The sequence below is a fragment of the Corvus kubaryi genome, unplaced genomic scaffold (assembly GCF_017639235.1).
Source record: "Corvus kubaryi isolate FWS band 111438036 unplaced genomic scaffold, C.kubaryi_AGA036_p1.0 37334, whole genome shotgun sequence".
NCBI lineage: Eukaryota > Metazoa > Chordata > Aves > Passeriformes > Corvidae > Corvus > Corvus kubaryi.
Genome location: NW_024581108.1, coordinates 7,752,035 through 7,766,371, shown reverse-complemented (window position 1 = coordinate 7,766,371; position 14,337 = coordinate 7,752,035). Strand labels below are relative to the sequence as shown.

Below are 14,337 nucleotides of genomic sequence, written 5' to 3'. Positions count from 1 at the left end.
TGAACAGCAAACCTGTTAGTCATACCTTGGTCTGGGCAAGTGCTGAGCAAACAACCAGGCTTATCACAGTCACACGAGGGCTTCAACTGCCACCCTGGCAGGGGTCTTTCTGGGGTGTTCACAGGGTCTTCTTCCCTGAACATCAGGTCAAACCTGGAAACTCTAAGAAGGTTTTTCAGCCATCTTCACACAGGAGAGGGTGACAAAAAGGCAACACTGTGTTATAGTGGAAAGTCCCTAGTGGCCAATAGCAAGCATAAAGCTTTCACAACCCTAGGCACACAGCAGAAGTTCAAGTGGGCAGAGACTGTAAAGATTTGCTTTACTTTCTTTTATGGAAATCCCTGAAAACCAGAAGGCCTAGAAAGTGGAGGAGAAGGCCAAAAGCTGGAGCCATACTAGGTCCTCCTTTAGCTTTCCCCTTGTCCAAGTGAGAACCAGGCAGCCGCTGGCTCCAGCTGCAGTCATGCTTGTAGTGCGCTTCAAGATCTGTCCAGTCTCTCAGGGGTGCTTGAGGGGAGAAAGAAAGTGTTCATGCTGGTGTACAGCAGGAAAATCCGGTAAGCTGGGGTTGAGGCAGCTGTGAGAGGCAGAGCTGGGTAAAAGTGCTCTTGATGTGCCTGGAGGGAGGTGCTGCAGGGCTGAGAGGTCTAGAGGTCTGCTCGCCCTTCTGCCTGCAAATGCTCCTGAGTGTCCCCAAGGCCGAGGCCATGCAGATGGCCAGGGATGTATTTGATCAAAACAGACTCAGTTTATCTGCTCTTAAAATGTAATGCACTCTGCTTTCTGATGGCAAGCCTCAGAAATTCCAAAATTAGACTTCAAAAGAGTATAAAAAGCTCCCTGCTAACATAATGTGCAAATGGACTGTTGCACTTACTGTGATCTTGGGCAGCAACAAAATTAGAAGGCAACAGCAATCAGTAAAGAAAATTGCAGCTAAAAAATACCAACATTATCCTCTTCTAATATATATTGTTAAAATGAACATTTTTAAAAGCTGAAGAAATGTGAGCCTGGATGCTATCACCGTATGTCTTATGCAGTTCCTGATTATAAACGAACAGCAGAATCCATATAAGAGAATCTAAAATGGTATGGATAGGAGCCCAGCTGGTGTCCCCATATGCCTTACAAATTCCATTTTTAGGAACACAGCAGCATATAACATTAGGGATGCTTCTCAAACATCTCATTTATAAATAGAGCAGAGCTGTTTCACTGAAGTACACACAGAAAAGGTCCACAAGAATAATAAAATCAGTTGCATTCAAAACCACTGAAATGGTTCAACCACACTGTTTTCAGTAGGAACCACTCTGTACCAGAATATTCCTTGAATGAGGAATGATGCTTGCTCATCACTGGGATTTTTTTTAAAAGCAATCACCAAAAAGCCATTTTAGTAAAAAAGTGCCAACTTACTTTTGTTTTGGCAGTTTGTTCCTACTGAAAGCTTTTCTAGGTCCAGAATGGAAGAGGTGGAGAGTTACAGATGCGAGAGGGCAAATTCTTGCCACTTCTGAAAATCTATCAAAGTAGTGCCTTGGAACTTGGCTGGTCCACATTCTGGGGAGAGTCCTTCCCTAACAGGCTGTGGACTCTGCAATACAGCTCTTCCTCATATGCTTTTCAATTTCACCAGAACCACCTCTAAGGGAAGGTAGTTAACTGGGGATTCCTGGTTAATCAAGAAAATATGTCACCAAATGCAATTTACATAAAATCATCATTTTGTTATATGCACACTATCAATCAAATGTATGTAAAGCAGACATCTAAAAAAATACACTACATATGAATGAAAAATTATTTTATTTAAAAATACATTATACAGCAGAGTGTCTCTCTTTTTGTTTTCTCACTGCTGGTTCACAGAGATAGTATGATAAATTTAACCCAAATATTTGACTGGGAAAGATCCTGAGAAAGAGACCAGTTACAAGCTGATGATATACAGTACACTGAAAAAGAGTCATCTCTTTTAACATAAAAGAATCTCTTGGTAATCTTATAAATCAGATATAAAAAATGCAGATTTGCTACCATGCAAAAATGAGTGAAGATTTCATTTAAATCTGCACACAGAAAAATCATTAGTACCTTGGAACCTAACTAGCTAGACTAAGAGCAGGGTAAGTGTGCCCAACACGGTGATACAAACTTTGGATCTACTACAATTTTGTAAACACAGCTGATAGTCTAATAAAGGTGGATTTTCAATCACCTAAGTAACCTAGTTGTAGCTAAGGACTCTATTCTAGGTCTTTTCTCCCCACGGATATATTTCTTCAATCTCTTAATTCTCAGCTTAGCACAATGACTTCGTGGCATATCTATTGCACTCAAAGATGACTTGGCCTTGCCCTGTTTGCCAAGCACTCTTTAGGTAGTTGCATTTTATTGAAAGCAGAGGTTAAAACAAAAAGTAAAAGCAGGCATTACCTGATGACTACGTGAGAATGCATTAAAATTCATCATAGAAAAAATATACCTGATTCTACATCCTTGTGTTTCTAACATACTCTAACAATGATTAATGCACAGGAAATACACTGAACTGTGGAAAATTTAAGGCCTAAACTACTCAACAGCCTGCACTGACCAATAGTATTCTCAATGTTTCTATAGTGCTAGCATTTTATCAGCTCTTGCCAGAGGAAAACTCTCTGGCAGATGTTAAGAATGTCTTCAGCATTTACAATATTCAGATCCATTTGATGCTCAGTTTTTATAGGACAACTTCACTATGAATAGTCAGCAAATCTGTCTTTCAAAGGGGAGGCTTAATCTGAGTATTCACAGCAGTAACAGAGATATGGTAACATTGGCTGATGTTGAAGAAAAACCAATTCGTCAACACCATGCAGACTGGCAGAGGGTTTGGTTTTTTGTTGGTTTTTTTTTTTTTTTTTTTAAGAATATGAGCCTGAAACACAAATAGAGATAAAAAGCTTTGTGGAGAGAAAGTCTGCCTGTCCTGGTCACTTAGGCTGAAAAAAATTAATTGAGCCATTTTGGTTTTTCCATGGGTTTTCCATGTAAATGGAGAGTAGAAACTCAGATGAACTTTTCTCACTAAGCCAGTGACCCTCTTCTTGTCTTAGCACCTGTTCTCCCAGCAATTGTATCAGGGAGCACAACAATCATGCAAAGATGCAGGCTTCCTTGGATAATTTAAGTGATTTATGAATAGCACAGCTTCCCATCAGATATGCTAAGCTAAGAACGGAGCCCTTAACCTTTCATGGGATATCATTAGTAATAAAGAATATATCAAAGATCAAACTTTCTATATTATTTTCATTTCTTTTAGCCTAGATACATATATATCATCCAAGACATTCAAGAACTACAAAACAACAATTCAACTACAAATATGTCAGGAAAATATCCAAATAAATAAACTTTTAATTATGATACAATACTTATTACAGTAAAAATTGGCATTTTTTTCTCTTCAAAAGCAGAAGCACCAGTCTTACATATAACATACTGTTTGAATGATATCTTACATGGAATACAGCGTAATACAATGTGCAAACAGCATTTTCATACAGAACATAGTATTTGTCTAGTTTTTACACACTGAAATTGCCTCAAATGGAAACAAGTTCATGCTGAATTAAAAATGTAGATTTTAAAAATCAAAGTTAAATCAAAATACAAAGTACTGTTGGAATAGGTACATGAACCATTAAAAACAATGAGAAGCCAAAATAGAGGGTAACGTCAGATAATTAGTGCTCAGTTTGTCCCATTCCATCATAAAAGTAAACAGTTAATATTTTTGCTAGAAAGTAAAGTGACGTTCTAATATTTAAGAATTCTTCAAAATGTTGGTATCATTTTAGTGATGTAAAAATCAAGTCAGAAATAGGACTTCTAAAAATTTCTTATTTTTGATACACTGCAAATATCATGTGTGGGCTGTGAAAAGAGATGAAGTCCAATGGAGTGAATATACATCAGCGCCAACATCATGTGACTTCTGCAAAGGCCGTGATGTGGTTCTACGAGTTAAAGGAAAAACAAACAGATAAAAACCACAAAACCACACAGATAGACAGCAGTCACCATTGTGAAAACTTTTGCCTCCTGTGCTTGAAGGGCAGCCTTGTACTTGGAGACTATTGCAGGATGATGTAAATAAAACTGATTTTCACTGCAGTGCTCTCACCCACTCCCATAGCAATTCTTAACTGCTGAAAGACTGGATAGGGAAGTATGCTGAACAAAGTAATAAAGTGTGATGGTTCTATTATATTTTAATTTTAGTTGGTTTTGGTTTGTTTTAAGTTTAAATTTAAATTAAATGTGAATAATTGAGTTAGCTGTACTTTTATTGCTATGTTATTCATAATTGAAAACAAAATTCCTAGGAATTAAAATGAAAGTTTCTCACAGATTATAATATTTCATTTCAATGCAAGTACAATTTTAATATTAATTTTTTAAAGATTAATTTATCCCCATGAGCTCAGTGGCACTGAATCAAGTAGCAAAATGCTTACAGTCAAGTTGCATTTGGCAGTTGAGAACTTACATTCAATTTTTTTTTTTTTTTTCAGAATCACCAGTGTTCACTTGCAATCTAAGAACATTTTCCACTCTCCTTCAATGGGACGACTCTTACGAGCACCGAGATGTGCACTGGAACACGAACATTCTCTGTGCGACTCTAAAAACCCTGCAGCACCCCAAAGAGCTTGGCGGCTTTTTCATACTCGAGCCAAAGCAAGTGACTCTGCAAACACCTGAAGGTGAACACTCAACCACACAGTGATGTGCAGGATCCACAGGAAGCGTATTTTCCCTTTGGGCACACAGTACCCTTGGCTGCCACCATTTTTTACAAAACATGCTGTGTGTGAAATTAGTAAAGGGAACCTTGATGTTAAGCCATGTGTTTGTTCCCAAGCACAAGAATGCACAGAGGGTAAAGCACCATGCAAAGCACTGCAGATTTTTCTCATCTCTGTGCCTCCTGGAGCAGATCAAACTCAGAAGAGAGGAGTGAGCTGAAGAGGAGGGGGACGTGGATAACTTGAGGAGAGTGGAGTCTCCATCTTTTTGCTTAAGAGAAGTCCTTCAGAAAATCTCTTATCACACACCATCAAAAGTGCTGGAGAGAAACAATGCCCACCATATAAATTTCTATTTCTCAGTTCTTTAAACTGCCTGAATATTTGTCTATCAATCTGAGCAGGGGGAGACAGGCAGGCATCTTTGTTTTTCACATTAGAGAGAGGAAATTAGAAATACCTTGATTCTCCAGTATCAAGGCTGCTTGGAGAGCAGCCCCATATCCCCCCCATCTCCAAGCCAGGCTGGCAGCTTTGCTCCCTCTCTCCCGGTGCCATAACTGTGCTGTGTCCAGGAGGAGAGGCTCTCTTCCACCTCCCCTACAATATACACTTTAGCTCTAGCCATGTTCTTGCTGTATTTTAGGACAGCATTCATAGAAGAATACTACTTAATAGTGAGCATCTAGGTGAGCATCTTCCCCCAAACAGAATTTATATTTTAAATAAACAACAATTATTAAACCATAGCCAGATTTTTCAAAAAAGAATTAGGAAAAAAAGGAGTGCAACTTTCTATGAAAATGTTTTCAGTAAAAAATAGCAACAAATGTTATTGCTTTCAGATTTTGATTCTGCAGAAGAAATGCAAAATTAGACTTCCTAATTAGAAAAAAAAAAAATCAGCTCCAAGCATTTTGGTTGGCTGGCCATCTTCTGTTTTGAGTATACAAAAGATGATACAATGGGCAAACTCAATAGCTCTGGAGTTTCTGTGAGGCTATTAAGACATTTTCTTCATTATATTTACTTTTTTTCTTTATTTAAATCTGAAAAGTCATCCTGTCAACTTAAACTAAAATTAGTCACCTTTTTCATAAGTAAGATGATCTAAAAATGTGGAATTGGAGGGGAAAAAAGAATTTGTCTTTATTTTAATCAATTCTTTCAAGTCCTGCTATGTGCCATCCCTGTCTATAAGCGACACACATTTGTCTGTGATGCAGAGAACCAAATACTCTTTCATGTGGCATTAATTCAAGACTGGATAACTATTATTTAGGGAAAAGAGAATGTGGTTCACACTCCTGCCAGCTATACTTCCAAAATGAGCAGGTCACCATCCCTGGGAAGACATGCAGAGCATGGGATATAATAACACAGAAAATCCCCCTTCCTCAATAAGCCCTCAAAGAGAACTGCTAAGCTGCTGATCATGGACCTATGGATTTGGACCCTATTGAAGGCCTGTCAATTCATTTCCAATGGAATCAGCAGGGCGATGCATAACTAGGTCAAAATTAATCACTTGCTGATGGCAAGAATCACTGAGACAGATCCATGCAACTGTCTGGTTATTCATGCTTTTTCACAGTATCATCTCAGGCAAAACTACAAATAAGCCTTGCTGAGATGGCAGAAAAAAACCCCAAACAAATAGCATCCCTCTGGAGTAACTGTTTCAACTCTCTTACATCTGCTTAGATGTACTGTGACAAAGTTCAGAGTGAGACTACTGTCAGCAAACAGATTCACACAGATGCAGGAAGACAAGCAAAAATCCATGCACAAGACCTCAGCTTCTCCAACTCCATGGGAAATTATTTTCCCTACACTTCTCAAAAGAATCAGAAATGCTGAGGGTCTGCTCAATGGAAGCAGTCTCACAGACAGGCAGACCAGCATTTGTACCATCCATTCTAAGAGGACAGTACCAGGCTGGTGAGCAAAGCATGCCATCGTAACTGTGCTCTCACACCACTAACAAAAGAGGAAAAGCCAAAGGCTAAGCCTTGAGTGCAGGTTTCTGGGGGAAATGATCCACACCTGTATATCTTCTGTTAAGCTTTATTAATTTCTGTTGATAAGCAATGCTATAATGTCAAAGCATTGAAAAAATACATTAAAACTTTTTGTGACTTGCAGTTTTCATTATATATTACATATTTTAAGCTTAATTTTTTTTGCTTTGTTCTCATGTTTGCAGTTTTCCCACAGAAGAGTTTGTTAAATAGAAAAATACTACTGTAGTACTTCAGGCAAATGACAATTGATCAAACAATAATAATAATGTTATCATATACCTCTCTGAGTCAGAAGAGTGTATTTTCTGCTTTTACTGGACAAATGAGAGTTTTAGTGCAAAAGGAGGCGTTGAGGTGAGGTTCCCCCGGAAGCACTGCAGCCCTGCACAGAAGGCCGGCACCGCCTTTGCCCAGCCGCACACGCTCACTCGGTGCGCTCCTGCGCACAGACGTTCATTGCCTTAGAGAAAGGGGCTCGCAGCGCTCCGTCCCTGAGATCCAGCAGAACCACCTACGGATGCGTGCTTTGAGGGAGTTTCCTTGCAAAGGAGCTTCTTGACTGTGACTAATACCTTGATTCTGTAACACCTACAATATGTACGTTGGAGGAGGTCACACTGAATATATTGTTCCACTTCCCATGTTTAAGGATTATTTTATTCGAGCATTAGACGTAGTGATCACAGTTTGCATTCAGCCAGAAATAATTCTTGTACAATGCCCCAGAAGTAGATTTAAGCAGAAGAGTAGGACATGAATACAAATTTAAATGCTTGACATTGAAACAAAACTGCTTATGATTTTTTATGAGCTGACTCTCCTGGGTATGTGTTTGTGGTATGTGTGTGAAGCAATGTGGTATTGTATCTCCTTTAACAGACTCAATTATCAAGAAAGAACCATTATGCCAAAAATTGCCTATAAGCTAATGCAAGCACATGGGCTCCCATCAAACCATACTGGAGAAACAAGTATGGACACCTATGCATGCTTTTGGACATCAAGCACTACAGTATTTGGATATTCAAAATATTCAAAAATATTTTGAAGCAATAGAAATGGATACAAACCCTCTCCCCCAGCTGCCCATAGTATGATGAGCTAAAGCATCTTTGTGTTTTGCTTTTAGCTGTGAGCTCAGTGAGAGGCAATCTCCCTGAAGAGCTGCAGGGAGCAGGCCAGGCTCCCCAGGCCATGGTGCTGTGTGCATACCAGTGCACATAACAACTAAAGACTTGGTACCAACTTACCAATACTTCAGACCAAGGAGAAAGCAGTAACTCTGAGAATTAAAATTTTCTGACATTGTGAAGAAGCTGTTCTGTGTCTTGTGAATAATCAAGATGGAGTAAATAGAAAAAACAATACACCTTAAATTCTGAAGAGGAAAGCTTCCCCAGTCTTAAAAATACTGGCAGAATCCATTGAAATCTCTACACTTACTATTGCTAAAATGTTTTATCACCATCATTACCTTTGGCACATACACCATAGAACAATAATTACTGTGTCTCAAGAAGATTTCTGGGACAGTTAACCCTGATAGTCACTAAAAACCAATATGATGGGCAAAAAGAATGTCACATATTGCAAGAGGAATTCCAAAAACCTATGACCATTACAACTTGGAAATGGCAGAAGGAGAGAGCACCTATTCTATCTCTTTCGAGTTCAGTCATGCTGGATAGTCAGTTCTATGGGGGAGTATAAGAAACCTCATTGTAACATGGAACAGTGACTGTGTGCGGGAACACGGCTTGGGCACTGCTGACAGAAGTAGCAGTATGAAGGAATGCCAAGCAGAACCTTGGGGAATAAACGCAGTTTAGCTGTCAAACAGAGCACTGCCAAGAACCCACTGTGCAAGTAAGTAATACTGAATAGCTACAGAAAGCACTGATAATCAGACACAGTAATTATCTCGTCTCACAGGAGATGAACTGTAGTGCATCTCCTACCTAACCCAATGCTTCCTTCTGAAACCTTGTATCTCAGTATTCTATCTACTGTCTCCATTAGTCCTGAAATCCTCCATGTTGTAGTTGTACTTGATTTTTTCAAAGCTAAAATACTTAAAAGAAGTAAGGCTAGTAGAATCAGAAACTACTACAAGACGTGTAGGAGACCTCTGTAAGCCCTGGCCAATTTCAGGTGACTTTTGCATGGAATAATGTCAGTCTCCCCTGAAACAGAAAACAGAGTTTGTGACTGCACTTTGACAAAGCTGAACTTTCAAACTCTTCCAGGTACTATCCAGAACATCCCCATTTCTCAGTAATTTCTGCAAAAGAACAGGACTCTCTAACCTTGACTGTGGTAGGATGAGAGCTTCCTCTCTGTAGGAGACTGCCAGCTAACCGAAACACCAATTGTCTTGTAAGACATGAAGAAGGTCAGGGACAGAAGAGAAAAGAAGCAGATGGGTGAGTGATGAGGTTTCTTGGCTTTCATTCTTTTCATTAATTCTGAGGATGATTATAGTTAAGGTAAAAGCACTAAGTCTGCACTGCTGAGCAGGCTCTGGCAAGGATTCCTCAAGGAGACACTGCAACTACAGCTTATTTGACTGCATGAGTACCCGTGCAGAACAGCTAAGTCTCTGCATGCACCACAGTTAAACAGAAGTGTCATGCAAACAGTGATCTAACCTTGTCACTAAGCAGCAGCAACTCAGTTCTGAGTATTACAAGAACACTTGTGCCTATTTAAGTGCACTTCAAACAATACACCTTAAATTCTGAAGAGGAAAGCTTCCCCAGTCTTAAAAATACTGGCAGAATCCATTGAAATCTCTACACGGTGAGCATGCCAGGAGCATTTGTTCTCCATGAAGAAAGCACTGGAATAGCAAGTAGCAGATCTGGAAACAGCAAAGTAATGTGCTTCCAGGTTTGTATGAGGCACCGTGCGCTTGCTCATTTATTACAAAATAGCAATGAGTGGGGTCCTATCTGGCAGGTATTTCTAATGAAGTCATTCTTTAAGGCGGGATTTTTAATTGCTTGCTCCCAGATACCCATATAGTTACATTTTTTAGTACCAGTCACATAGTTGCATTGCTTCCTGCTTGCACTGCCTTATCCTTTGATAACTTCAGACAGGATTTGTGCTACTCTTAGTAGCTAATTTCTGACAGTAACCTGTCTTTAATATTGGCAAAGGAGCTTGGAGACTGAAAATAAGAAAAAACAGTTTCAAAATGAGCAAAATGTAAATCTACGTGCATTCAAAATATTGAACTGGAAGAGTCCTGACTGAAATGTCAACTCACGTGTCTCAAGAAGGAAAAGGCAAATAGCACACAAATTATTTAGCACCACTCTCTCCAGTGGAGAACAAATGATGTAAACTAAGAAGGGAGTTAAAAACCAAAGACTAATTCAAGAATTCTTGTAGCAATGGTAGTTAATTGAGATCAGCTAACTTAATTTAGACCTCAGTTCCCTAAAGTATTATTCTTAGTGCCTTTTATTTAACAGGGTCTGTCTTCTACCTAAAACTTTGGATTAAACAAAAAATAAAATAGATTAAAAAAAGGAAAAAATACCTATAGAAACTTAAAACCTAAAGCACTCACATGTAAATAACTTCTTCATCAATTATTTGCTATTTAAACTTTCTGGAAGTGGAAACAAAAGAAAACATTTCTGAACAATTAGCAAGGTCTTCACCTTAGTGTCCTTGCATCCCATCCTCTCTGGAAAGGAGAAAGGCTTTGCAACACAGACAAGGATGAACCCATAAAATGAGATCTCAGCAAGTGGTATCACCTTGCAGTCATTCCCCAGTTCAATTATCTAGAGAGAAGTTCCATGACAGTAAACAGCTACCCTCTACTGCCGTAAGAATATGGGTTCAGAAGGAAAGCAGCTCATTCATATAATAGCATCCTGGACAGTTCATAAGTGGCAGAGGTTATCCTAAATCAGAGCAAACATTATTCCTGCTGCCATCCTCCCACACTCTTCCGAAGCTTTCCTCACAACGTCTCAAACTCGGCCAAGTCTCAGGACAAGAACATTGCTCATCATGACTGAGAGGGTCTCAAACCAGGCAGAAACATGAAGTTAACATGAAGCCTTTATCCCCAGAAAACAAAAATTTAAATTTCAACAGCCAGAGAATGTATTACCTATGATGGCTTTTGAGCCACAGAAATGGCTTCTATTGCACGAGAGCCTAGCACATAAATAAAACATGCTCTTATTAATGTGGCATGTTCCAGGCCAGCTGACAGCTTGTTTTGTTTTGACATTTTACAGAAAACTTACAGAATGGATTATTTTGAAGATACACATTCATCATCTAAATGCTCGTTCAAGCAAATGAGACTCTGACCTCCTTACAACAAGATATCAGTGGAAGTAGCTTAGACATATTTGGTTCAAAAAAGGCATGTTAGACCACTCTGAAAAGAAATCTTCTTTCCCTTCAAGGAAAGGAATAAAAACCCCAGGACTAGCAGTAATTCTTACTAAAGAACAACTTCCAACACCTTCAAGTAAATAGGACAGACTGGGAAGTGGTTGAAAACCTTTCTTACATTTAACATGAAAAAAAGATCAGAATTAATTTTGAATTAAAAGAATACCACAGAAAAATACTTCTGGTGCCCTACCCAGTGTAGAATTGTTTACTATCTTCAAATATGGGCATAACTCAATAGATTTTAACCAATAATGACAGATAAAGTCACGAGAAAAAGCAAACCATCCTTTAAACTTTGCATTACTAGTTTAAGGTTTCCCCTTGGTAAAAGCACCTCAAGTTACTTCTATATCTGGTTATGCTATCTATTTCAGTATTTTTTTTGCTCAACCTTACCTAACACATAGTACAACATCATCTTCAAAATATATAAAGTTTTATCACAGTAAACTAAAATAAATTTTATTGTGACACTTAAGCAAAAAGTCTTGGCAAACCCAGGAGACTATCACTAGCATGTCCCAGCCTAAAATCCCTGTGTTTTGACAAGAGATGATGGGAATAGTGCAGTTACTATATGACCCTTATTACTCTCGCTCCCAAGTGGGTGCCCTGTCCTGGGGCTAGCACATGTCTGATGGTATAAGCCCCACAGCTGATCCAGAAGAGACTGCATCCCATGTTCCACACCAGGCTGCGGACATACCACAAACAAATAGGACAAATGCCACTTGGATATGAATTGCAAAGCCCCTTGGGCCAAGGGCTTACTTTCTAAGCACTTCTAAAAACTTTCTAACTTCTTTGGACTATCAGGCAGAGTATTAATCAAACTTACTGGAGGAACACAATGGAAGAGGGCCCCAGATCTACTCAGCCTGACTCCATGGGATTAGCAACAGCTACGGCAGCAAAATGATGATATGAGGAGCCTCCTAAGGGGTGTCACTGAATTAAATTCTTTCCTTCTTTCTCCTTCACTGACATGTCTATTTTAAATCTGATTAACTCGGCACTCTTGTCAGGATAGCTTTTGATTATCCTTCCAGGAAAGCAGCGTTTTATTTGTTTTTAAAAAGTCAGACATTACCTTTTCTAAAGGGCTTTCTACTCTGGGTATGCTGATCATGGGCATCTGGGCCAGATTATCCAGATGAGAATGTTCATGTTCTGGCTGACGTCCTCTGAAGTTATTTACCACACAAACAACCTAGAAGGAATTAGAAGATAAACAGAATACCTAAGGAACAACTCATTTTTTCAAGCTTTGATCCTGAAAATTATAATTAGGCCGAAGTGACACCAGCTTTAGTCACAGCTTTTCAGTAGAAAGACTGAAATGTGAAGTTCGTGTTTTACAGAAAATCCTTAATTAATATTTCAGGACAAAAGACTTTCAACCAATTTATTGGTACATGCATCATTTGAGAACCAAAAAAACCTCTTATCTAAAAGAGAATCCATTACTAAAGCTGCATAATAGAACACCAGTTATTATCAATGTCATGAAGAGATGTCTTGCAGCATCACATGGCATTAACCTTAAGCTCCAAGGAAAGCCAATGGCATCTCAGTTTTGATCAGCAAATCTTTTTCAAATGGAAAGTAAGAAAGGGAACAACAAGGCAAGAACCATTTCCAAGACTGAATGTAACTCCAAATCTGCTCAGGGCAGCAGAGATTCTCGCACGGGGACTTAGGAATGTGATATGTAACAGCTTGTGCTTCTACTGATTCTGACACTCAGCAATGTTTGCAAACTGCATTTTCTTCAAAACACAACTAAATTTGATGTCATGCTACTCAAAGGAGTTTATGCAACACACATCACAAAATATAAGAAAAAATGCTGGGACAGATTTCCTCTCTATTCTGTTCTCTTTTATTACTTTAGGGGCATGAACAGAATGGAAAAACTTAAATGTGAACAACCAAATATAACTCCTGGACATTTTGTGTGGAAAGGAACGTTTGGAAACACAAACAGATGTATTTAAAAGGAGACTTGCAGCTACCCTTGCACGTCTAGAAGTGAAAACACCCACCTCAGCCATCCCTGGGAGGGTTCTCAGCCAAACCATGCTTTCAGATCCAAGATCTTGAGACCAAGACCTTGCAATCCAAGAATCAAGCTCAAAAGTATTTTCATGGGGAAAAAGTTCAAAGGTGTATTTAGTATTATTACAAGCTGCCAGGCAGTCAAGCCTACAGGCAGTGAACAGCAGTGACTATTCTATTCTATAGTCTTGCACTGCAGATATTAGTGAAGGTGATTAATAGATTAGAAATAGTTTTCTGACACAGACAGTAGTCATCGGCAACTGTGATTAACAGTCTGGTTTTGGAACACAGCTCCAGAAAAGGAAAAGGCTAAACAAAGATTTTTTTGGCGCAGAATAATATAAAATTTCAACATAAACCTGAAGCACTATGAAATAAATTCATTAGGGTTACTGTAAAGCCAGAAAAACAAATTCTACCTATTCTCTGATCAGTGTGGGTATCATTATACTGAATTTAATACTTTATACATCAAATCATAACTATGTTATTCTGAGGAATATATACTTCCTGCCAGCAGGGCTTGCTGCAAAAATTACTGTTTGAAATGCTACAATCTGGTTTATATGGAAATGAAAAGAGATTAACTGGATCAGTCCTTTCTTGACTTCACATTTCTGAGTTTATGTAAATATTACTAAGGAAATTGATGACTAATTAAAAATCCTAAGATGAGAAACATGTCTTTTATTATTTAGTTGTCTGAAGGTTTTTTAGAGATACAAGCTTATACATTGATTTTTTTCAAACATAAGTGACACAGACACACACTTACCAAAAATACTGCTATAGATATTCCAATTATAAATCCTGCTATTACATCTGACCAGTGATTTCGATACTCTGCTACTCTGTTGATTCCAGTAAGGAAGGCCAAGCACATTAAACCCAAACACAGAACAGGTTTTGCAAGCCTTGTTCCTCTGGCTTTCACTGTGTTGGTGATATACATCTGAAAATTAGAAAGGAAGAAAGTATAAGACTGATGGATATCTCCCACTAATTGGTGAATAAAAGCT

General features: G+C 38.6%; 1 protein-coding gene across 3 annotated transcripts in view; it reads right to left on the bottom strand.

The window, feature by feature from the left end:
- Positions 1–1,798: 1,798 nt before the first annotated feature.
- The window catches only part of PLPPR5 (phospholipid phosphatase related 5), a 77,873-nt gene continuing 65,334 nt past the window's right edge, over positions 1,799–14,337 (bottom strand). For 2 of the 3 annotated variants that reach the window (XM_042030111.1, XM_042030113.1), the window contains 3 exons: positions 14,094–14,270; positions 12,348–12,467; positions 1,799–4,013 (listed from right to left, as the gene is read on the bottom strand). In XM_042030111.1, coding sequence (XP_041886045.1) covers positions 3,981–4,013; positions 12,348–12,467; positions 14,094–14,270 — 330 coding nt within the window. In that variant the 3' untranslated portion in view covers positions 1,799–3,980. Of the gene's footprint in view, positions 4,014–5,638; positions 7,418–12,347; positions 12,468–14,093; positions 14,271–14,337 lie in introns of those variants that run through there. The other variant, XM_042030112.1, reaches the window with a different exon arrangement.